The sequence below is a fragment of the Saccopteryx leptura genome, chromosome 2 (genome assembly GCF_036850995.1).
Source record: "Saccopteryx leptura isolate mSacLep1 chromosome 2, mSacLep1_pri_phased_curated, whole genome shotgun sequence".
Classification (NCBI taxonomy): Eukaryota; Metazoa; Chordata; class Mammalia; order Chiroptera; family Emballonuridae; genus Saccopteryx; species Saccopteryx leptura.
The window spans coordinates 113826807-113849958 of NC_089504.1; the positions used below are offsets into that span (position 1 = coordinate 113826807).

At 39.5% G+C, this 23152-nt stretch overlaps 1 protein-coding gene, 1 non-coding gene and 1 pseudogene across 2 annotated transcripts in view; 2 read left to right on the plus strand and 1 right to left on the minus strand.

Moving 5' to 3' along the window:
- The window catches only part of LGR5 (leucine rich repeat containing G protein-coupled receptor 5), a 143169-nt gene that overhangs the window by 39532 nt on the left and 80485 nt on the right, over positions 1–23152 (plus strand). Inside the window, exon 2 of the mRNA XM_066368565.1 lies at positions 19980–20051. Within this exon, the coding sequence (XP_066224662.1) occupies positions 19980–20051 (72 nt within the window). The remainder of the gene's footprint in view (positions 1–19979; positions 20052–23152) is intronic.
- On the plus strand, positions 1424–2674 carry LOC136393872 (PC4 and SFRS1-interacting protein pseudogene; annotated as a pseudogene).
- On the minus strand, positions 4409–4515 carry LOC136395974 (U6 spliceosomal RNA). Its single transcript, XR_010749419.1, has one exon. It is a non-coding gene; the product is annotated as a U6 spliceosomal RNA (small nuclear RNA).

Consider the following 23152-nt stretch of genomic DNA (forward strand, 5'->3'; position numbering starts at 1 on the left):
AACACAAGCAATTCCCATTCAACTGTGCCAACCTATTTGTAGTTTCCGAAGAATAGCCTGCTCTCTTATGCCCTGGTGCTTTTACGCATGCTGTTCTCCTACCAGAAATGCTCTCCCCTCTTTCACCCCTCTATTTATCTCTCTACAGTTCAGTTTAAGTGGTAGATGCCTCTTAGGACACTGTGATAGTAGAAACATTAGACTATTTAATGTTAGTAGAAAAAACATCCTTTGAAAGTTGGTGGAGGAAGAGACTAATTTCCAACTAGCTAAGGTGTGGGAAAGATTTTACAAAAAGATTGGTCTTATATTGGCTCTCATAGAACTAAGTAACTTTTACCTTTTTTTTGGATGTGAGGGCGATCTGGCTGCGACATCTGTCACCCCATTGATCGCCAGGGTTGATTCGGCAGGTCTGGCTGGCTAGGTGGGTGTCCCCTTCCTCCCTCACTGCTCCGTGTGCGTCCCTCCCGAAGCTGCGCACTCGGTCAAAGAGGACGACCTTCCCCGATAGAAGAGAGGACCGTTCTTCCATCAAGGGTATATGAGTAGCTGCGCTCTCCTGCTAGAACCTCCAAATAAGTCTCAAGAAAATTTTACCATTTTTATCTTACTTAGAAAATGAAGACATTTCCTCCTTGGTTGTTTTATTCCCACCATGGGACCTTGAGAGTTAGCTTGGAGATGCTAATAAGATAGAAAAAAATTCATAAATATGTTCATGATTGAAACACAGTATTCCTCTACTTAGGAAGGTTGTTATCTTTGGACACCAGGTCAAATGGGACTCACATATTAAAGAGAGAATAATAGGACATTGTCACCAGCCAAATCAGTAGGTGAACAGCAAATTACCCAAACCTACCAGTTGGAACTTCCAACCACTCCCACTGAACACCCACCTTAACTTACTGCTCTTCTTTTGACACTAAAAAGAGCTACTAAAATCTCATCTCTTTCAAGATGCCCTCCCCAACTCATGGAAAATGTGTTGACATCTTTTTGGACTTTCAGTATTTAAAGACTTGTTGTTTGGAAATATACATACTTATAAGTGGAATCACTCAATTTGCTCCCAAGCTATCTGTACTCTGGGATTTAAGCAGACTGAGGAAGAATTTATTTACATTGGAGGATGCAGAACCCTCCTATGAAGTATCTAAAATACCCAACTGCCAAATCAGTGTCAAAAGCAGTGGCATTGGTAATGGTGGTGGCATTGGTGATGGTGATACCAATAGGGCACTGGATACTTTTTAGTATTTCCAGGTGGAAAATGCCTGGATTGAACACCTGGGGCATCCTTGACTAATCATTGATAGCATCTTAACACAGCACCACAGCAAGTCAAGGCAAGAAGAAGAAGAAGGAGAAGGAGGAGGAGGAGGATGAGGAGGAGAGGAAGAAGTTATGCACATAAATCATGGCAGCTCAGCAATGGCAGCAGTTGCAATTCGGAGACTTTGAGCTGTGTCTGCAGCAACTTGTGGCGCAGGTGGCTGGTGTGGAGGCAGGCAGTGGAGGTGGGCTACCACGCCGGCAGGCAGGCTGGGACACCCTGAGGCGTCCTCTGGCTCCATCCTTCTGCTGCCCACCACCCCAGCCACCGTCCGTACTGCTACACCTCCTCACTGGCTGTCCCACCCCGAGCCCCTCATGACCCCTCATGAGATAGGACTCTCAATTGCAAACCAGAAGACCTCACTTTCGCCAAGATGAAAGGTTATCCTCCTCAGCCAGCTCCAGTAGATGAAGTTCCTGATGGAGTTGCAAAACCTCCCACAAACAAACTACCCAGTTCCCTTTTTGGAACTCATGATACTGGTTTTTTTTTTAGGCCAAAGGATATATTTCCTTATTCAGAATATAAGAAAAAGTAAGGAAAACCAAATAAACAAAAAGGCTTTAATGAAGGTTTGTGGGAGTTAGACAACAATCTGACAGTGAAGTTTTCAAGTCAACAGGCATCAGCTTAATAATCAAATGCATCATCTGAGGTTGAAGTTGAAGAAAAAGAAACTAGTATTTCAAAGGAATATAATGACTATGAAGAAAAAGCCAGCAATGATGATGGGACTAGAACAATGGACATAACCACTCTGAGAGCAACCAGAAGAGGAAGAAAGAGAAAGGCAGAAAAGCAAGTGGAAGCCCAGGAAGCAGGAGTGGTGACCACAGCAACAGCATCTGCGCATCTCAACGTGAGTCCTACCAGAGGACGGTCTGCAGCTACCGAGGTCGAGAGTCCAAAACAAAGAGGCAGCCCCAAAGTGGTCACGCGGACCTGTCCTTCAGAGAGCAACATGGTCACTGAAGAAGACAAAAGTAAGAAAAGGGGTCAAGAGGAAAAACAACAGTTTAGAAAGGATGAAGAGGGCCAGAAGAAAGAAGGTAAGCTAAGAAAAGAGCCAGACAAAAAATAGAAAGGAAGAAAGAAGTTGAATCAAAAAGGAAAGATTTAGCTAAGATAGGGGTTACCTCAGCCTCTGATTCTGGAGAAGAAGGAGATGATCAAGAAGGTAAAAAGAAGAGAAAAGGGGGAAGAAGCTTCCAGACTGCTCAGGGAGGGAATGTGCTGAAAGGCCGACATGAGAAAGTCGCAACCAATAGAAAATGCAAGCAGGAGGAACAAGTAGAAACTGAGCACCAAACAACATGTGATCTACAGATATAAAAACAGATCTCAGCTTGGGCTTACAGTATTAATCCAGTCACCTAGGAGAACATACACGTAGAGCAAACAAGAGATGAAGATCTTGAGACAGACTCACTGGACTGAATTTCCACCTTGCCCCCATTTGATAGAAGAATGTTCCAGATTCTAAATTGAGGACTTCCTTAATGGCATTATTACTGTTATGAATGTTAAATTTCCTGTAAGATACACACTACATACTAAAGTCAGCAAGCTTTCTGCCAGGCTTCTAATGTAGCTTTATGTATGAAAATTAGAGTAAGCTGAAAAGACAATGATTGTACTATTATTTCATTTGGAAAATATAAAAATTAATTTTGTTGTGCAGCTAGGTGTTAAACTGCTGTAGCTGTCATACCCCAGAGGATGGGGCAGTGTGCCCTTCCCTTGACATTCTGTTGTTGTTTAATTCACACAAAAAAACCTTAATTTTTTTTTAATCCTGAGAGATTAAACATAACCTTGTTAAGAAAACAAAACTGTAACCAAAATTTAAAATTTTTTTTTAATTATGGCGAGTTTTAATCAGTTTGGTATAGATTGGAAAACTAAAGCCATTATACCTAAAACAAGTAGCTACTTGAATAGTTGATATTGTGGTTTCAGCTTAAGGAAAATATGAAAGAACATATAGTAGATTCAACATATGTTCATCTCAAGCTGCAGAAAAGTAATTTAAAAAGCAGAAACCGCCTGCCCTGTGGTGGCGCAGTGGATAAAACGTCGACCTGGAAATGCTGAGGTTGCCGGTTCGAAACCTGGGCTTGCCTGGTCAAGGCACATATGGGAGTTGATGCTTCCAGCTCCTCCCCACCTTCTCTCTCTGTCTCTCTCTCCTCTCTCTCTCCCTCTCTGTCTCTCTCCCTCCCTTTCTCTCTCCTCTCTAAAATGAATTAAAAAAATTAAAAAAAAAAAAAAGCAGAAACCTACAAAGACAAAGAAAGCAGGAGAGACAATTATAATAGACAAGGTGTGTTAAGAAATTTGTTGAAATGATTAGCTGAGAAATGGCACGGGGTAAGTCAAGAAGCAAGCCAATTCCTCTGTGAAATTCTAGAAAGGGGTACTATTGCAGGTCCCAGAGTTGTTGAAAATAGGGAGAGTCATTGAAAGTCTGAATGATAAGCAGTTCAACATCTCCCTTAGCTCACACAGCCAGACAACTGTCTCCTTGCCACTCAAGTACCCACCCCAAATAATAACCCTGGTAGAAGACTAGAAAATTACAGCCTAAAGTGACCCCTAAGGGACTCTGGCCTAAGAGGTGCAAAGGGATGCCTCTGGGAAGTGGTAGTCAGAGGTGGAAGAGGTGTGACATGGGCCAGATGATTTGGGGGTTTTTTTGTGTTTTGGGGGGTTTTTTTGTATTTTTCTGAAGTTGGAAACGGGGAGGCAATCAGACAGACTCCCGCATGCGCCCAACCGGGGTCCACCCAGCAAGCCCACCAGGGGGCGATTGCAACCAGAGCCATTCTAGCGCCTGAAGCAGAGGCCACAGAGCCATCCTCAGTGCCCGGGCCAACTTGGCTCCAATGGAGCCTTGGCTGCGGGAGGGGAAGAGAGAGACAGAGAGGAAGGAGAGGGGGAGGGGTGGAGAAGCAGATGGGCGCTTCTCCTGTGTGCCCTGGCTGGGAATCAAACCCGGAACTCCTGCATGCCAGGCCGACGCTCTACCACTGAGCAAACTGTCCAGGGCTGATTTTGTTTTGTTTTTTAAATAGGAAACGCTTTATGAATTGCATGTCACCTTGCACAGGAGCCATGCTAACTTTCTCTATATCGTCCTAATTTTATAGTGTGTGTGCTACCGAAGCAAGCACTCATTTTGTTTTTGCATTTGTTCTTTTCTTGTAAAGTTTATAGTTTTTTAAACTTTACATATAATAGATTAGTCTGTTGTATATATGTATATATAAGTACAAATATAAATATATACATATATAACCACTTTGACTTAAATTTAATTTTATTTTTTAAAAGTACAATAAAAAAGTAAAAAGTTTTGTATTCATGAAAACACTTTTATAACTATGCACTGTTAGTGGATAAAATCCTTATCACCAATAATTAATTCAACTAGCTTTCCTGAGATTTTTTTTTTTAATAATAGCCTCCTTTCATGACACTAAAGTGCCAAGTACAGAGTTAAGTAGGACTGCCACATATAGCCACACAAGCTGTGACTGCCCCAACCCCAGAGCAGCTGGAGCTGGCAATGTGATGACTTGAGTAAGTTTCCATGAGTGTTTGAGCTCTATTTCTTACTGTTTAATTTGTAGTAAGATTTGTAAACTCACTTCCTCATGGCTAGCACAACTCCTTGCCTTTGTTACTCTTTAAACTTAATCATCAATATGCACTTGTTGAGTTCCCACACATGACTCAGTTCCTTGAACATGATTCATTATAAAGATATAAGTGTGGGCTTTCCTTTTTTGAGGTTTCCCCATTTTTTTCTCCACCATTGTTTCTCAGTTAATAATTATACATTTGATGTAGCGTACACTGACATTTTGAATTTCTGATTCTATATGTAGTCAGACTTGGTCTAAAAGACTCTAAATGTTATACTCTTTTTGCACTTCCTTAAGCTTTGTAACTCATTAACCAATAACAATGAATGATTACTCCTCTGGTTGTTTTTAAAAGTTCATCAGTGACTTATTGGCTTTTGAGGCACTCATAATCATATAAATGAATATTTACTAGGAGGTATTAAAAAGGCAGACAATTGTTTTTATGACAGCAGTAATTTGGGAGATAAATAGATGAATCTTGTTACTGGTAGCTAAAATTACATATTTCTCAAATTAACTCAGCATCTAGTCTTTTCACTGTTGAATGTCTAAGTTTTTAAAATCTCTCTTTCATTGTTGACTCTGCTCCCTCTACTGGAATCTTGGTTAAATTGAATGGAAAAGCAGTTTATCTGAAATTGAATAGTGTCTCTTTAGACTTGGTCTGTCAGCATCAGACTGAAAGGAAGACAAACATTAAGCTGGAAAATTACTTCTGTAGCATACCTGAAAAGTACCACTGCAACAGGGACAAACTGTGCCTCTCACCTTTCCAATGCTACCAGTCTTCGTGAGATTATTTTAGTTTAAAGAAAAAGATATTTAAATCAAACTCTTGGGTAATTGAATTTCATTCGGGGTCTATCTTGTAGCATTTTGTTATTTTGGATCATTATATTTCTGTTTTTACTACTTTGTTTTGAGTTTAAAATGCTTAAAAGCATTGTAAAAATAACAAGAGCTCCTTAAGTGTTTTGTAGGCAATAGAAGAGATCTCAGAATATGTTTTATAAATATTGTGGTCACATTCCCCATACCGCTGAGGTAAGAACAGTAAAGATTCTTCTATTTAATGGGAGAATAAAGTTGACTTAGGTAGAACTTTACATATCTATGCAGCCCACGTACTATTCAATAGCAAAGTAGAATAGAGTCCATGTCCTCTCTTTAATTTTGAAATACAGCCATGTTTCTACATCTTCTATATTCAACTAGACTCTAAGTCAAAGATTAGTTAGTGAGATTTATTTATTGAGTTCTTTTTTTATTTTTTTCCTATTCTCTAATATATTTTTGATAGATTGGCATTCATAGTAGAGTTGTTTTTTGTCATAGCAGAGTTATTTTAAAAAGTAAATTTAGCCAACTGTTTAAAAAGGAAGACACAGTGTTCTTTAATCTGCTTTCTATACTATCCTCTGAGACCCATATAAACATACTTAGTAAAAATAATCCTCCTAGAAATAATAAAGGAAAGGAATAATGTCAGAGAATGTAGCATTCACTCAGCTGGTCGGTCACTCAACAAAAGTATGTATTGATTGTCAGCCATGTGTTAGATGCTGTGCTAAAAGCTGGTGATTACACACCCCTGCCCTGATGGCATTTAAGAAAGGAAGATGGGAAAGTCAATGAAGATGTGACCACAAGCTGGTCTAAGTGGAAAGATTGGTGGTGAGAATTTGGGATGGGGAGTATGGAGGGAAAGAGGTAGGGGGAGGCAGGAAGAAGACCAAGGAATGGTGGGGAAAGACCTATTGTGGGTTGGAAGTCTAAGAGCACTTATCTGAAAAAGCAATAGGTAAGAAGAAAGAGGAGCCAGCCTTTGGAAGCGAGGGTGAGGTGTCGTAGAGTGCTGTGGGCATAGGAAAATGCACAGCAAAGGCCTGAGAAGGGAAAGCCCTTGGGGGGGGTGGGAGAAATTGTGAGGCAGCGCATGTGACCTGTGAGCGAGGGGACAGTGAGTCGGGGTGAGGATGGAGGGTTAGGCAGGAGCCAGATCCGTCAGGGCCTGTCAGCCACACTAAGGCATTCGGATTTCATCCTAAGAGCGAACAGGAATCCTCTGGAGGATTTCAGGCCGTGCTAGGGAATTAGCTGATTCTGTTTTGAAAGCTAGGTTTGGCTGCCACGTGGAGCATCAGCAGAGGGGCCCGGAGTGGAAGCAGGAAGTGGGAGAGCGCTTGGGAGTGAGGAATGAGTGGGATCTAGGCAGGCAGATGTGACAGGAGGAGATGAGAACTGCTGCCTCGGGACGAGGCCGTGTGCCAGGCACTTGACATGCAGCCTCACTAGTCTGCACAGCTCGAGCAAAGCCTGGGAGCAGGAAACCACAGGACAAGCCTCCTCCAAATCCCTTCCCTTGAACAGGAAGTTCATTGGAAATACACTTCTTGTGTCAATCTCAAAGGCAAAACCTCAGGACACATTGGGAGAATCAAAGGCAGTTTGGTGTGACCGGAATATAGACTATTTGGAAAGGTTTAGAGAGAGGTAAACTTAATCCATTGAATTAGGACCAGATCATGGGAACTTCAGCTAACAACCGGTGAAGCCCTTTCCAGTGTCAGACCCTGAGCTACAGGCATGTGCCTACATTGTCTCATTTAATCCTCAACAGGGCAGCATGAAATAAGTGTTACAGTGCAAACTTAGGAAGCTCAGCCACACAAGCATCAAAGTGAAAAGTTCTAACAGCAACATAGTGACAGAACTGTCGTTTGAGACCCTGGCCTCCTTTCCAAATCTGTGACCTATTTCCTTCCCTCATTCCACAGATAGATAACAACATCTAGTCTCCATTCTGCAGATGATGGGCAACCAGCAAAGGCCTTTTGAACCCATGGAAAGGTCCCATAGCCACATCCTGTTAACTGCAAGATGTTTCAGTGTCTTCCTTATTGCACAGGGCAGGGAAAGCAATGAGAATTTCTGCTTGAGTGAAATAAAATATATCTAGTTTCTTTCATGAAAGCTTTTGAAAGATTTTCATTGAAATAGTGCCTTGCAGGTCTTTTCTGGGTAGTTTTTTCATGGAACCATTAAGCACAACCACAGGCCCAGAATTAACTAAGAAAATCACTGACACAGTTCCAGTCACTCCCTGAAATATATAAGCACTCTATCTTATAGCATTTGCTCTGCCTTTCATATTTTCATTGTCCAATAATAAAGTAATGAAATTATCTGTTAAAAGGTATTTTGGTGTGAAAGAGGAGTATGGCATGAAGGTCCCTCTCAATTCCTTCTTTTGAAGAAAAATAAAAACTTTGGAAATGTACTTTGGCAATGTCTGTGCATTTGCCTGCTAGGGCTGTCTTAACAGAGCTCCACAGGCTGGGGGCTTAAATCACAGCCATTTCTCACAGTCTGGATGCTAGCCTTCCAAGATCAAGGCGGCACCAGAGTTGGGGTTTTTTCTGAAGCTTCTCTTCTAGGTTTGTTGGGGGCTGTCTTCTTCCTGTGTCTTCACATGGTCCTCCCTCTGTCCTATGTCCAAATTTCATCTTCTTAGAAGGATACCAATCATATCAGAATAGGGCCCACACTAATGAACTCATTCCTCTTTAAAGACCCTGCCTCCAAATACAATCACATTCTGAATTACTGAGAGTTAGGACTTCAACGCATGAATTTGGAGGGAGAAGGAATACAGTTCAGCCCGTGACAGACTAGAAAAGACCTTGGTTATCACAACTGGGTGGGGAGAGGTGTTACTGGCATCTAGTGGGGAAAGCCAGGGGTGCTGCTCAACACCCTACAATCCCCAGGACAGCCCCACAACAGGTACAGTTTGGCCCAAAATGTCAATAGGGTCAAGGTTGAGAAACCTTGTACTAGTCCCAAAGCCAGTTGATTTGTTTTGCTTTTAAGCAGGAAGAAAAACAGAATGTTACTCAAGTGAACAGCAGTACTGTGAACTACAGCACAGTCTTAGTTAGGACTCTGAAAATATACATGTTCAAATATCTCACACAGAGAAAAAAAAATTTTTTTTCTGGTCTCAAAGCAACTTTTTGGAAATAGATGTAAATTATATTCTGACATTTCTGATTTTCTAAGACAAATTGGGAAGAACTTGTGGGTATAAAAGTGCTTTGGAACCTGTAAAGTTCTATACAAAAAAAAGGAGTTATTTTAAATGGAAAAGAAAGACAATATGAAATATTAGCTCTTTTGTACTTTAGGAACAAAATTAAGATAACCCAAGATGGACTGGGAACGGGGAGAGAATGAAGGCAGAGAGGACCATCAGATCCCATTGCAATTGCTTGATCTCTCCTCTGAGATAAGTGGGAAGCCCAGAGTTTCAACCAGAATTCTGGAATTTGGGGTTAGGGAAGAGACAGGCCAGGGGCTATAGACCCTGGAGCCAAGTGGGACCCAGAAGATGATGCCTAAAGGCTAAGTGAAAGTAAAGCAGATGGTCCAGAGGGGTGGTCCAAACAGGGTCACTCCACAGGGGCTGGCCAAGAGAGAAGAGCAACCAGAGATACCTCCAAGGTGTGAACAGGTTCAGAAAAGTGGAGAGACTTGTCCTGAGGCACCTCCTTATATGTATGGTCCTTCTTAGGAATGAAAAAGGTCAAGCAAGTCTTAAGACCTAAATTTAAGCTACAGAAGCAAAAACTGAAGATTAAATCATGGATTCCATTCTACAGTGTAGCTACAGAGAGATTGATCCCATCAACTTTGGAGTCAGACAGACCTGGTTTAGACCCTGTCTCTGCCACTTACTGCTAGCATCACCCTAGGAAAACTGAAGTTTTATGTGCCTCTGTTTCTTCATCTATAAAATAAGCTGTTGTCTGAACATTCATTAGATTGTGTTGGGATGTGTGTGTGTATATCATAACTGTTAGTTATTATTATTCTAGAAATATTTCAGAGATATAATATTATAGTATATATATAGACATAATACTATAATACTATAGTACTAATGACCATTTAGAAGAGAGTAGAGATAAATAAGACAATGAAAAAAAACCCTATGTTTCTAGCTTGGCTGCTTAAAAGAATGGTAATCATTAATCAAGATGAGGAAACACAAAGGGGAAAGCTGGTTTGAGGAAAAGAGAGAAAATCAGTTCAGTTTGAAATATGTTGCATTTTAGATGACTGATCGATTGACCACATGGAGAAGTTAAAAAAGGAAACTGTTAGAAATACAGATCTGTAGCACAGGTGCAAGTTCAAGGCTAAAAATTGTTCACAGAAAATAGAGAAAGGCAAAAGAGTTAGAACCTAATGGTATTCCTAGCTACTTAAACTTTTCTGATGATTTTTGGTGATTGGATATTTCTCTAGAATGTATAAAGTGCTACACTAGGTTAGGGGTAAAAAATGGTTCCAAATTGGTTGATAGCTTTTGAAATATCTGTACGTATTACACTAAATGATCAAAGACCTATGCATTTTATGACATTATTATTAATTACTATTATTATTATTATTATTATTATTATTTTAGTTCTTATGTCCACATTCCCACATCATGACCAGCCTTGTTGAGTCTGCCTCCCACTGGTAGCTTGTTGCTCTGGATTTCAAAACAAAACAGAAGAAAAAACCCACCAAGATTTTCCATATAAAAAATACTTTTCTTCTGATTAGAACCTTCCCCTCTGCAAAAAGTGCACAAGCATTCATGGCTAACTTCATGGGCTTTTGAGTCTGACTGTTTAAAAAGGGATTGATTTGCTATAGTTATTTTTTCTTTGTTTTGTTTTGTTGTCTGCTTGCCTATTTCTCTATTTTAGGGTGTGTTCTAAGCACATGAGATTTTTAAATAAGTGATCTCCCCACAAATAATGATCTTTATCTCTCCTCTTGTTATTGACATAATATAAATAAGGCAGATGAATACCCAGTCACATTAACTATTTCTATCTATGAGATGAGAATGCTAATGTAATTTTTTTAAATGAGTTTTGCTTTGAAGCTCTGTCTTTTCAAAGCTTCCATTAAAAATTTATTAACAAAGCAAAGAGACCAAAAGAACATAAACCAGTTGTATCTAAAGACTTTTTTAAATTATACTGTAATTTTAAAAAGATTTTTCAAGATAACCATAAGCATCAATTAGCTAATATTTCTCTACTCTTGTTAATGTCTATAACGGTTAAGAGTTTCAATTGGCCCTGGCCGGTTGGCTCAGCGGTAGAGCATCGGCCTGGCGTGCGGGGGACCCGGGTTCGATTCCCGGCCAGGGCACATAGGAGAAGCGCCCATTTGCTTCTCCACTCCCTTCCCCTCCTTCCTCTCTGTCTCTCTCTTCCCCTCCCGCAGCCGAGGCTCCATTGGAGCAAAGATGGCCCGGGCGCTGGGGATGGCTCCTTGGCCTCTGCCCCAGGCGCTAGAGTGGCTCTGGTCATGGCAGAGCGACGCCCCGGAGGGGCAGAGCATCGCCCCCTGGTGGGCAGAGCGTCGCCCCTGGTGGGCGTGCCGGGTGGATCCCAGTCTGGCACATGCAGGGAGTCTGTCTGACTGGCTCTCCCCGTTTCCAGAAAATTTTAAATTAAAAAAAGAAAAAGAGTTTCAATTTGTAAAAACATTAAGAGATTTCATTATAATAATGATGATAACAAAATATGTAGTGCTTACATTATTCCATAAGTAATTTACATATGTTAGCTCAATTATTTTGCACAATTCTATGATGCGGATACTATTATCATCTCCATTTCATAGATTAGGTAACTGAGACACAGAGATGTTAAATAACTTGCTGGAAGTTATTCAGCTCAGAGACAGCAAAGCCAGGACTCAGAACCAGGCTGAATAGCTCCAGAATACACGCTCTTAATGATTACGCTTCTTTCAAAAAGTACCTTTGAAACCTCAGGAAGAATAATAATATGAGGAGAAGAATGAAAGGATTATTGGCTTGTCCTTTACATATCAGTTCTACTTGTTACAAGTAAGTTTTACCTTTAATTGGATTGTCATCATGTAAGACAACATATTCTTCTGTAAAAAAAGGGTATCCTGATGGCCAAAAGTCATATAAGATACTCAACTGTCTTAGAGATGAGGGAAATTAAAATTATAACCACAATGAGTAGCATTATAATCTAACCAAAATGACTAAAATTTAAAAGAAAAAATACTAATTTTGGTGATAACAAATGGAAACAATTGGATGTCAACAATTAGAATTCTTTTATAGTACTAGTGAAAGTATGAATCAGTCAAACCACTTTAGAAAACTATTTGGCAAGATCTAATAGTAAAGTTTAACATATATGCACCAAAACCCAGCAATTCCACTTCTAGATATATACCCAACAGAAATGCACACATATAATTTATTCAACATAAGACATATTTAAGTATGTTTATAGCAGCACTGTTCATAATAACCACACATTGAAAAGAACCCAAATATTCAACCAAACAGTGGAGTGGATAAAGAAATTGTGGTATAATAAAACAATGAGATACCATATTGCACTGAGAAGAAATAAACTATTGATACAAACCACACATTGATAAATCTCATAAACATAATGAACTAGAAAAATAAAACTATGTCCTGTACTACTAAGTGAAAAAAAGTCAACCTGAAAAAAATACACGCTGTATCGTTCTAAGTATGACATTCTGGAAAAGGCTAACTATGAAGACAGTAAAAAGTTCAGTGATTGCCAAGAGGGGTGGTGGGCAAAGAGAGAGATGAATAGACAAAGTGCAGAAGATTTTTATTAAAATTTTTATTTATTTATTCTCTTTTAGAGAGAGAGGAGAGAGAGAAGGGGACGGAGCAGGAAGCATCAACTCCCATATGTCAGAAGATTTTTAGAGTAGTGAAAATATGCCATATGATACTCCAATAGTGGGTATATGTTATTATACATTTACCCAAACCCATAGAATGTATAACACCGAGAGTAAACCCTAAAGAAAACTATAGACTTTGGATGATTATAATGTGTCAATAGTCCATCAGTTGTGAGAAATGGACCACTCTGGTGGGCCATGTTGATAATGGGGAGGGTCTGCATGTGTGGGGAAAAGATTATATGGGAAATCTCTGTGGCTTCCTCTCAGTTTTCCTGTAAACCTAAAACTGATCTAAAAATAAAATCTTAAAATATATATATATGCGTTGTATGATTCCATTTAAATGCAGATCAAAACCAAGAAAAACCTAACATGAAGTACTAGAAGTGAGCAGCCTAGTTCCTTTTGGGGGGAGCAGTGAGTGGAAGGGAACATGAGGGAGCTTCTGAGGTGATGGTTTCTTAGGTACCAGGATGTGTTCACCCTGAAAATTCATTAAGCTGGACAGTTAAGATTTCTTCATTTTTCCCTATATGTTATACTTCAGTAAAAATTAATTTTCAAAGGTACATTATTTTGAAGTGAAAAACAATAACATGAGAAATGTACTTGGAAATAACACTATTCAATCTATCATAAAATGCTACTCAAGCCTGCGCCTTTCCTTTTGAAGTTCACAGCTTATCTTCAGAAGCATATTTGAAAAGTGATCAATTAAAAAGTGCTGGAATGGCTCCAGCCTGGATGCACTGTTAACAAAGGTGCCTGGCAGGAAGCTAAATGCTACTGGATCTCCCAAGACAAGTTTTAAAGGATTGTACTTAGAAGAAATAGGAATTGCACTGAGCTGCTAAAGAAGAAAATATTTGTCTTCAACTGTGGCAGAGATTCAGGAACCATTTTTTGTTGTTGTTTTATTCATTTGTTTAATAGTTACACTATAAGAAACAGCCTCTTCGTTCACTAATTTAGGTCCCAAGTCTCAAAAAGAAAGTGTGACTGGATTTGAAGATGGTAGACTGCAGTCATCCCTCCCACAATTCCATAGACAGGAGAAGAAAGACAGTGTGGCAGGAGAAGGAGGAGAAAAGGAAATGTAGAAGAAAAGAAGAGGAAGAGGAAACAGAAGGAGGAGGAAGCAGAGATGGGAGGAGAGAAGGAGCAGGAGGAAAAGCAGAAGCAGCAGCATAGAGGTGTTGAGCATGGGGGTAGAAAGGGAGCTTTCAGAGACTGAGAATCTCTGGGGAGTCCCTAGGACAGAAAGCAAATAGGGTCTAGTGAAAATAGAAACTGCAACTCCAATTGTGAGCAAACATCATTGTACGAGTGGACACTGCACAAAGTGGGTTTGGCCTCCAAAGTGTTCTATACCAAAAGAGTTATACACCTCACACTTAGAGGTGTGGCCATGTGATGAGAAACTTCTACATGATTCTTTAATGGATAGATCATCTGCTTCACAGGAAGAAGGCAGTAGAAAAGAATTTGAGTTAACATTCTTTGAGTCTCTTCTACATGGCAAGACTTGGCTAGAAGCTGACACCCTCCATCAGTCCTTGAAGGATGAATTAGAATCATTATGCCAAGGTGGTGAAGGGTTGGTGTGCTACACAATGGAGCTTGAATGTAATACTGAATGTGGGTTTCATTTGGAAAGGTTTTAAGTAAGGTGGTGTTTTGGCTAATTCTGAAAGTTTTACACTTCAAACTCATTGCCGTCTGGAAGGTGGGCCTGAAAGGATAAGACTGGGAGAGCCAGCCACAGCCCCGGGAGCAGTGTCAAGTGACTGGGTCAGAGGCGGCGAGGGCCTGCGACAGGAAGAGGTAGAAAGAGAAAAAAAGGGATAGCCAGCAATAAAGAAAAAAGGAGCAAGGCTTGAATCGTTTCCAAGATTTAAGCATTTTTGACTGGAAGATGGTTCTAGTGGCATTAACTAGAAACTGGCTCTACAGGAAAACAGACAGATTTGGAACAGAAAAGAATTATTTCCATTTTGAATGTGGTATGTTCTTATGAGACTGCTAAGTGGACACATCCAGAAGATAATTCATTTTATGATTCTGAACCTTAGGAGAGAGATTAGGACTCGGAATATGGATTTAGAAGGTTATGGGCATCTAAGTGATACTTAAACCCATGAGAGTAAGTAATAGCCGCAAAAGGGGGGGGGGGGGTGTAGAGATTGACAAGCACGAGGCCAAGGGCACAACTCCAGAGAACACTGACATTTAAAAGGTAGATACAAAAAATTCCACAAAGGAGTCTATAAAGCAGAAGGGTTGGGTAAGTATGAAAAGGATCCTGAGAGCATGATGACTTAGAGACAATAGACTATGTTTCCAGAAAGAGCACATCTAATTCAAGAGAGAGGGGTTAGTCGGTCTGCTGAAGGCCCACGGTCAAGGCACATATGGAGAAAGCAATCAGTGAACAACTGAGGTGTTGCAATGAAAAACTGATGATTGATGCTTCTCATCTCTCTCATTCCTGTCTGTCTATCCCTATCTATTCCTCTTTCTGACTCTCTCTCTCTGTCTCTGTAAAAATAAATAAATAATATAAAAAATTTTAAACTAGATAGATAGATAGATAGATAGATAGATAGATAGATAGATAGATAGATAGATAGATAGATAGATATGAGGAAGCCTGCACAGGGAGGTTAATTTTCCCAAGATCATGCAGCTAATGAATGGAGAGGTCTGAATTCAAACCTGCGACACTATACCCTACCAATGCCTGCACTATTTTTGCTGCTCTATTTAAAAAGTGCTCCAGTGGGGACCCTGCAAGTGAATACTCATATAATATATAAGCTTCATATTCAGGTACCTGAAATCTGGTAATAAATATTAAAACAATGTAGAGTGCTAGCAAGATCTGTGGTGGCACAGTGGATAGAGTGTAGACCTGGAATGCTGAGGTCGCCGGTTTGAAACCTTGGGCTTGCCGGGTCAAGACACATGCAACAAGCAAAAACAACTAACAACTAAAGTGAAGCAACTTTTTTTCTTGCTCCCCCACTCCCTCTCTCCTCTCCCTGTAAAATCAATAAACAAAATATTTTTTAATCTTATAAGAAAATAATAATGTGGAGTGCTATGAATCTCAGTGTATAAATGTCCTTGTTCTATTTAGACCTTTCTGCACATAGACAAGATCAATGGTTGTCCCAGTTGAGTTGCATATCACACAGAAATGTATCAGAGGAGAGGAAAGTCGGTGCTCTTCCCGCCAGCTGTCTTAATGCTGAGACTGGTCTGATCCGGTTACCAGTAAACATGCTCTAAAAGCAAACCACCTTGATCCTTTTTAGGACATAAATGGAATATCAATTTTAAAAAGTGAATTGAGAAATATCAAGTCTTTGCAGAGATTAAAGAATCTCTGATAGGAATATAGAAACTGTATTGATTGATTTAATCCATGTCTCTTCAGGGAACTAAACAACTTTACTAATTCAAATAAACTTCCGCACAAAAAAATCAAAAATTCTAGTCAGTTGTATGGCTCACTTATCTGAAAAATGCCAGAAAAAAACCAGATTTTTAAAATGTGGACAATAGAAAATTTTTTTAATCTGCATTTTTGGCATTATTTAGTTTTAGTTTGAGAATATGGCATTAAACTCAGCTATATTATTGTTCACCAACATTAAAATTAATAATTCTGCTTTTTTACCACACTCTAAAACATTTAACAAAATACTTTATTTTTTGTGTACATACTAGTGACTTTTCAAAAATTTTTATGAGCGTTCATTTGACCCAAACCTGAGGACAATTGCTGCGCAGCAAGAGCTAAACTGCTCCCACTAGTAACTTTTTTTTGAGGGGGAGGAATTTTTTTTAATTAATTTTAATGGGGTGACATTAATTAATTAGGGTACATAGATTCAGAGAAAACATCTCTAGGTTATTTTGACTTTTTTTTTTTTTTTTTTTTTGTATATTTCTGAAGCTGGAAATGGGGAGAGACAGTCAGACAGACTCCCGCATGCGCCCGACCGGGATCCACCCGGCACGCCCACCAGGGGCGATGCTCTGCCCCACCGGGGCGTCGCTCTGCCGCGACCAGAACCACTCCAGCGCCTGGGGCAGAGGCCAAGGAGCCATCCCCAGTGCCCAGGTCATCTTTGCTCCAATGGAGCCTTGGCTGCAGGAGGGGAAAAGAGAGACAGAGAGGAAGGGGGGGGGGGGTGGAGAAGCAATGGGCACTTCTCCTATGTGCCCTGGCCGGGAATCGAACCCGGGTCCCCCACATGCCAGGCCGACGCTCTACCGCTGAGCCAACTGGCCAGGGCTATTTTGACATTTGATTATGCTGTATACCCATCACCCAAAGTCAAATTGTCTTCCGTCACCTTCTATCTGGTTTTCTTTGTGCCCCTCCCCTCCCCCAACCCCCTCCCTCTCTTCCCTTTCCCTCCCTCCGGTAACCACCACACTCTTGTCTATGTCCATGAGTCTCATTTTTATGTCCCACCTATGTATGGAATCATACAGTTCTTAGTTTTTTCTGATTTACTTATTTCACTCAGTATAATGTTATCAAGGTCCATCCATTTTGTTGTTGTAAATGATCCTATGTCATCATTTCTTATGTCTAAGTAGTATTCCATAGTGTATATGTGCCACATCTTCTTTATCCAATCATCTATTGAAGGGTTTTTTGGTTGTTTCCATGTCTTGGCCACTGTGAATAATGCTGCAATGAACATGGGGCTGCATGTGTCTTTATGTACCAGTGTTTTTGAGTTTTTTGGGGTATATACCCAGTAGAGGGATTGCTGGGTCATATGGTAGTTCTATTTTTAATTTTTTGAGGAACCACCATATTTTCTTCCATAATGGTTGTACTACTTTACATTCCCACCAACAGTGGATGAAGGTTCCTTTTTTCCACAACCTCTCCAACACTTGTTATTACCTGTCTTGTTGATAATAGCTAATCTAACAGATGTGAGGTGGTATCTCATTATAGTTTTGATTTGCATTTCTTTAATAGCTAATGAAGATGAGCATCTTTTCATATATCTGTATGATAAACCATCAGCTAACATCATATTAAATGGCATAAAACTGAGGACTTTTTCTCTAAAATCAGGAACAAGACAAGGTTGTCCACTCTCTCCACACTTATTCAACGTAGTGCTGAAAGTTCTAGCCAGAGCAATCAGACAAGAGAAAGAAATAAAAGGCATTCATATTGGGAAAGGAGAAATAAAGGTTTCACTTTTTGCAGATGATATGATCCTAGACATCGAAAATCCCAAAGACTCCACAAAAAGACTATTAGAAACAATAAACCAATACAGTAAGGTTGCAGGATACAAAATTAATATACAAAAGTCTATTGCTTTCTTATATGCCAACAATGAAACATCAGAAAATGAACTCCAAAAACTAGTAACTTTTTAAAGACAGAAAGCGAATGATTCCTCAATTCTTAGCCTCATTGATTAAAAGTTATTATTTGATAAAGAAACCAACCTATTGATACTGAAACCAGCTGGTTAGGTGCAATGGATGTGGCCACTTCAATAATAGTAAATATCCAGATTTTTTTTTTTAAGCTCATCGGTGAAATGGCTGAAGGTGGTCAAAGATATAAACTTCCAGTTATAAAATAAATCAGTCCTGATGTACAGCATAGTGACTCTCATTAACGGTACTGTGGTGTGGCCCTGGCTGTTGGCTCGGTGAATAGAGCATTGGCCTAGCAGGCAGACATCCCAGTTCGATTTCCAGTCAGGGCACACGTGAGAAGCAACCATCTGCTTCTCTTCCCCTCCCTCTCCTCCTTCTTTCCCTCTTCCCCTCTCACAGCCAGTGGCTTGGTTGGTGCGAGCATCGGCCTCAGGTGCTGAGGATAACTCGGCTGATTCAAGTGAGCATAAGCATTGGCCCCAGACGGGTTGCCGGGAGGATCGCAGTCAGGACACGGGAGTCTGTCTTTCTGTCTTCCCTCCTCTCACTTAAAAATAAATAAATAAATAAATAAATAAATAAATAAATAATAATAATAATAAGTTGTGTATTTGAAAGTTGCTATGATAGTAAATCTTAAAAGGTCTCATCACAAGAAAAATTTTATAAATATGTGTGATGATAGATGCTAACAAAATACTGTGGTAATTATTTCACAATATATACATATATCAAATTATGTTGTATACTTAATACAATGTTATATGCCAATTAAATCAATTTTAAAAAGAACAACTATGAAGCTCATTGTGTTATCTCAAGATAAATTTTAAGTATGTAGATCTGGTCTGAGAGATTATAATGACATTAGTCTGAATCTTCGGGTTTGAGCAACGATTCTTTTTCTAAGTCAACCTTCAGCTGACTGTTATACAAAGTCTTACTGCGTCTTGATTAGAATCTGTCTAGCAGTCAATCTTGGGGACACGGAGACACAGATGGCATATACCAGTGATGCTGTAGGATTATGTATGACACAGTTAAAAAAAAAACGGAAAAGTAAAAACAGAATAAAATCTAATTACATGGAGTTTCGCTTAAAACAAAAATTGATTGAGTTCTGCCCAAAGTGGCTGTTGTTTCCTGTGCCAGGAACTACTGTGCAGGCCCAGCAGGAAGTGTGCTACAGAGCAGGATCACATTACACCCTTGTTTTATGGTTCATTTCATTTATTTAATGCAATCTGAGAACCTGCAAAAGGAACATGTTAGAAGGAGGGAATAGGCTTTTTGTTTTGTTTTGTTTTGTTTTTTTTAATTTCTTTGAATCAAAACATTTGTTCTTACAAGGTGCTTATAGTCCCAGAGAAACAGGACTGCCAGGGTTGCGTGGTGAAGGCATTTTTCTTTGTCACAAAATTTAAAGCAAGAAAGACACAAAGTTGAGTTATGTCTAGCATTGAGTTATGTCTTTTCTTTGCCGTCCTATTCACATAATTTTGAACATGAAGAATTACAGCCATACCCATGAATGGTCTAAATCATTTTGAATCCGTATAAGCTCCTCCTAGGGTCTCTAACTTGGCAGAGAGCCCATGGTGGAAGGGGGGTGGGGGATAACAATATGTTTAAGATGCAAAATAGCGATTCATTTGTCAAGCAAAATAATGAGTTCATTTGGCTCTACTGCTTGAAAATGTGTGAATTGAACAGCTGGATTTCCTTGTGGTGGCATACGCCACTCCTCACACGCTGTCTGTTTTCCTCTCCAGAGACCTCAGTATGAACAACATCAGTCAGCTGCCCCCGAGTCCTCTGCACAGTCTCCGCTTCCTAGAGGAGCTGTAAGTATGCCTGCAGTCATGATGCGTCCAGTCAACGCTGGACACATTCTTGTGTTTGTCTCTCATACTTACTGTGGGAACCAGATAAAACAAGGAAGAAAAGCTGTCAGCACCAACAATTCTGGCACATGAGGAAGCACTTAGCTGGGGGGTGGGCAGGAAGAATTGCTTATGATTCTGGAAATCAACTTATGAAAGAGTTTACCATAAGGCTAAACAGCACTCGAAGGTGAGGCTAAGCCAAACAAATTAAAATTTTAAAACAAAGACTGTCTAGAAGAGCTGGATGGCTCTTTGGAAATAGTTAAACAGCAGGATATTAAGAGTTTGAATACTGGTTCATGTTTATTAAAATAGTAAGTAAAGCTATAGTCAAAACCAAAACTGCTGCTCGGTTCGGCTTGTGATGGGGAGTCCACATTTCATAGCCCCAAAGCTTGTGTCCTGATCACTTTTAATTACTATTTTCCTACATTTAAATTTTGCTTCCCTCAAAGCTTTAACAGAAAAGCATGAGATCCACAGAGAACATCAAACTGGGCTCTCTCAAACTCACTGTGAAAAAAATAAAATAAAATAAAAAGGAGGAAGCTAAATTGGTTAATGATACACAGAGGAATCTTGATTAGGTCTAGTAATCAGTTTCTAGAAGATGAAAAAGAACTGTTTAAACCAAAAATCTGCATTTAAAAATTCATTTGATCCCCTGAACCTTTGGAGTGATGGGGACTAAGGAAGTGATGTACCATGCATGGTAGTCTTCATGAAGAAAGTTTGGCACCATCAGTTGAATAAATCCTCTGACTTTTGATTAAAGGAATTGTTTAGGCAATAATCTCTTTTAAAAATACTTTTTTTTACATAAATCCTAAAGTCAGAGTCCAATTTGGGAAGTAATTTAAATTGTTGATGCAGCACCGTGGGAGGTGGAAAAAACGTTCCATCACAACCAAATTGCACTACATCGGGGGTTTTTTCCCCAAGAGGGTAATATTCTTAAATTTCTCCCCTTCAGTTTACCTATATTTATTCTGATAGTATTATATTTTTTAAAAATGCTATTGTTTTCATACTCGAATCTGCTAACTATGCCCAGACTGTTATGCAGGCTTTTGCTGAGGAAGGTTCAGCAAGTTTTAATCATTCAGTGAATGAATTTTCACTCTGGGTTGTCTGTGAGCCTCATTTTTCTTCTCTTTTTTCTCTGGCCATTCTCGCATCTAGAATTTAACCTTCATCAGGGTTGGGATCATGTCTGTCTTCATCACAGCTGGTATGCAATGAATAATAAATTTTTGGAATGAAAAAACAAACTAATAAGGAAGCAAAAACATGTAAAAGAAGCTTCTTTAACAAGTTAGCTGCCTTCGAAAAATGTAACAGATTTAGTTGACATTAGCCAATGTTTTCTAAATATTAATTTTAGTAAATTTCAGACATCAGGGTTATTTTCTTATTGACATCCTTCTCATCGCCCCGCCCCCCATAATTAGCACACAATGTTTAGTCCTCTTTGTCCCCATATTTTTGAGGCATGCATTTCCTATCCTCTTCTCTTTCATTTCCTTATAATATGTAATAACAAAAGGACACCTCAACTTCCTACCACAAACTGAATCAATAAATAATTCACTTCCCCAAGGACTTAACTTGATAGAGTTCTTCCCTCAGTGACTCAACTTACTCAAAATAACTTCTCTTTCTTCATAAGGTGAATGTTAATTCTGTTCCAAGGCCAATTTTTCAAAAGGTAATTGAGAAAAACCAGGGGGTGGGGGGGAATGAGGGAAGGAACTACCATTTGAAAATGCTGTTTTTTCTGAATTGTCATTTATATCTCTGGAAACTCCATTATGTATCTTGACCATGGAATCATAGAATTTTAGAAATAGAGGACACCTTTTAAAGACTGTTCATTCCATTTTCTCATTCTGTTATTGGATTTCTCTGCTGATGTAGCCAACTAGCTAAATTTAAAAGTAAGACCACTTTCCATATATAATTCTGTGTTGCATCTAACTGACATTTTCAAGACGTCGTTATTTTTTTAGTGGCAAAAGGGGATAGTATTTACAGAACCTGGAAAAATGATTAACTCTACTTGGTTTATTTCTTTATTCCCAAGGCTAAATTTATGGGTTGCCTTTGTTATGTTGCTAATTGTTTCTATTAGACTTAGCTATGTTTAAGTCTATGTTCTCACCTAGAATTCAAAATCTTCAAAATAATATTACAATAACAATAACTTAGACTGTGAAAAATATTTTACCCATATCATCCCACTTAATCTTCTTAACAACCCCATAAAGTTATATAGTATTATTATTTCCAGTTCACATATTTTTTAAAAAATACTGAAATACAGAAAAAAGAGGAAATTACCCAAGAAATGGAGTCAGAACATATCAGAGCTAAGATTTAAAACCACATTCAAAGCCAGGCTCAGAAAGTAGAAAGAAGGTCAGGAATTGTGTGCTTTTCTTTTCCTCGACAGCATCTAGCACAGTGATTTATGCAATGGAACACTTTAAAACATTTAGACCCTGGCCAGTTGGCTCAGTGCTAGAGCATCAACCCGGTTTGTGGAAGTCCCGGGATCAATTCTTGTCAGGGCACACAGGAGAAGCGCCCATCTGCTTCTCCACCCTTCCCCCTCTCCTTTCTCTCTGTCTCTCTCTTCCCCTCCCACAGCCAAGGCTCCATTGGAGCAAAGTTGGCCACGGCGCTGAGAATGTCTCCATGGCCTCTGCCTCCGGTGCTAGAATGGCTCCAGTTGCAATGGAGCAATGCCCCAGATGGGCAGAGCATCGCCCCCTGGTGGGCATGCCAGGTGAATCCTGGTCAGGCACATGCGGGAGTCTGTCTCTCCGCCTCCTCACTTCTCACTTCAGAAAAATACAATAAATAAATAAATAAAACATGGTTTACACTGAGTTTCATAATGATAATGTATATGTATGTGTTTGTGTATGTGTATATGTGGGGGAATTAAAAAGAGGGAGTCAAACTGCTGTCTACCTAGCAGGTAGCGATTGGATAGCCAGGTTATTCATTCACTAGTATCATATATTGACTATGAGAAAAGTATCATCAGAATTTTC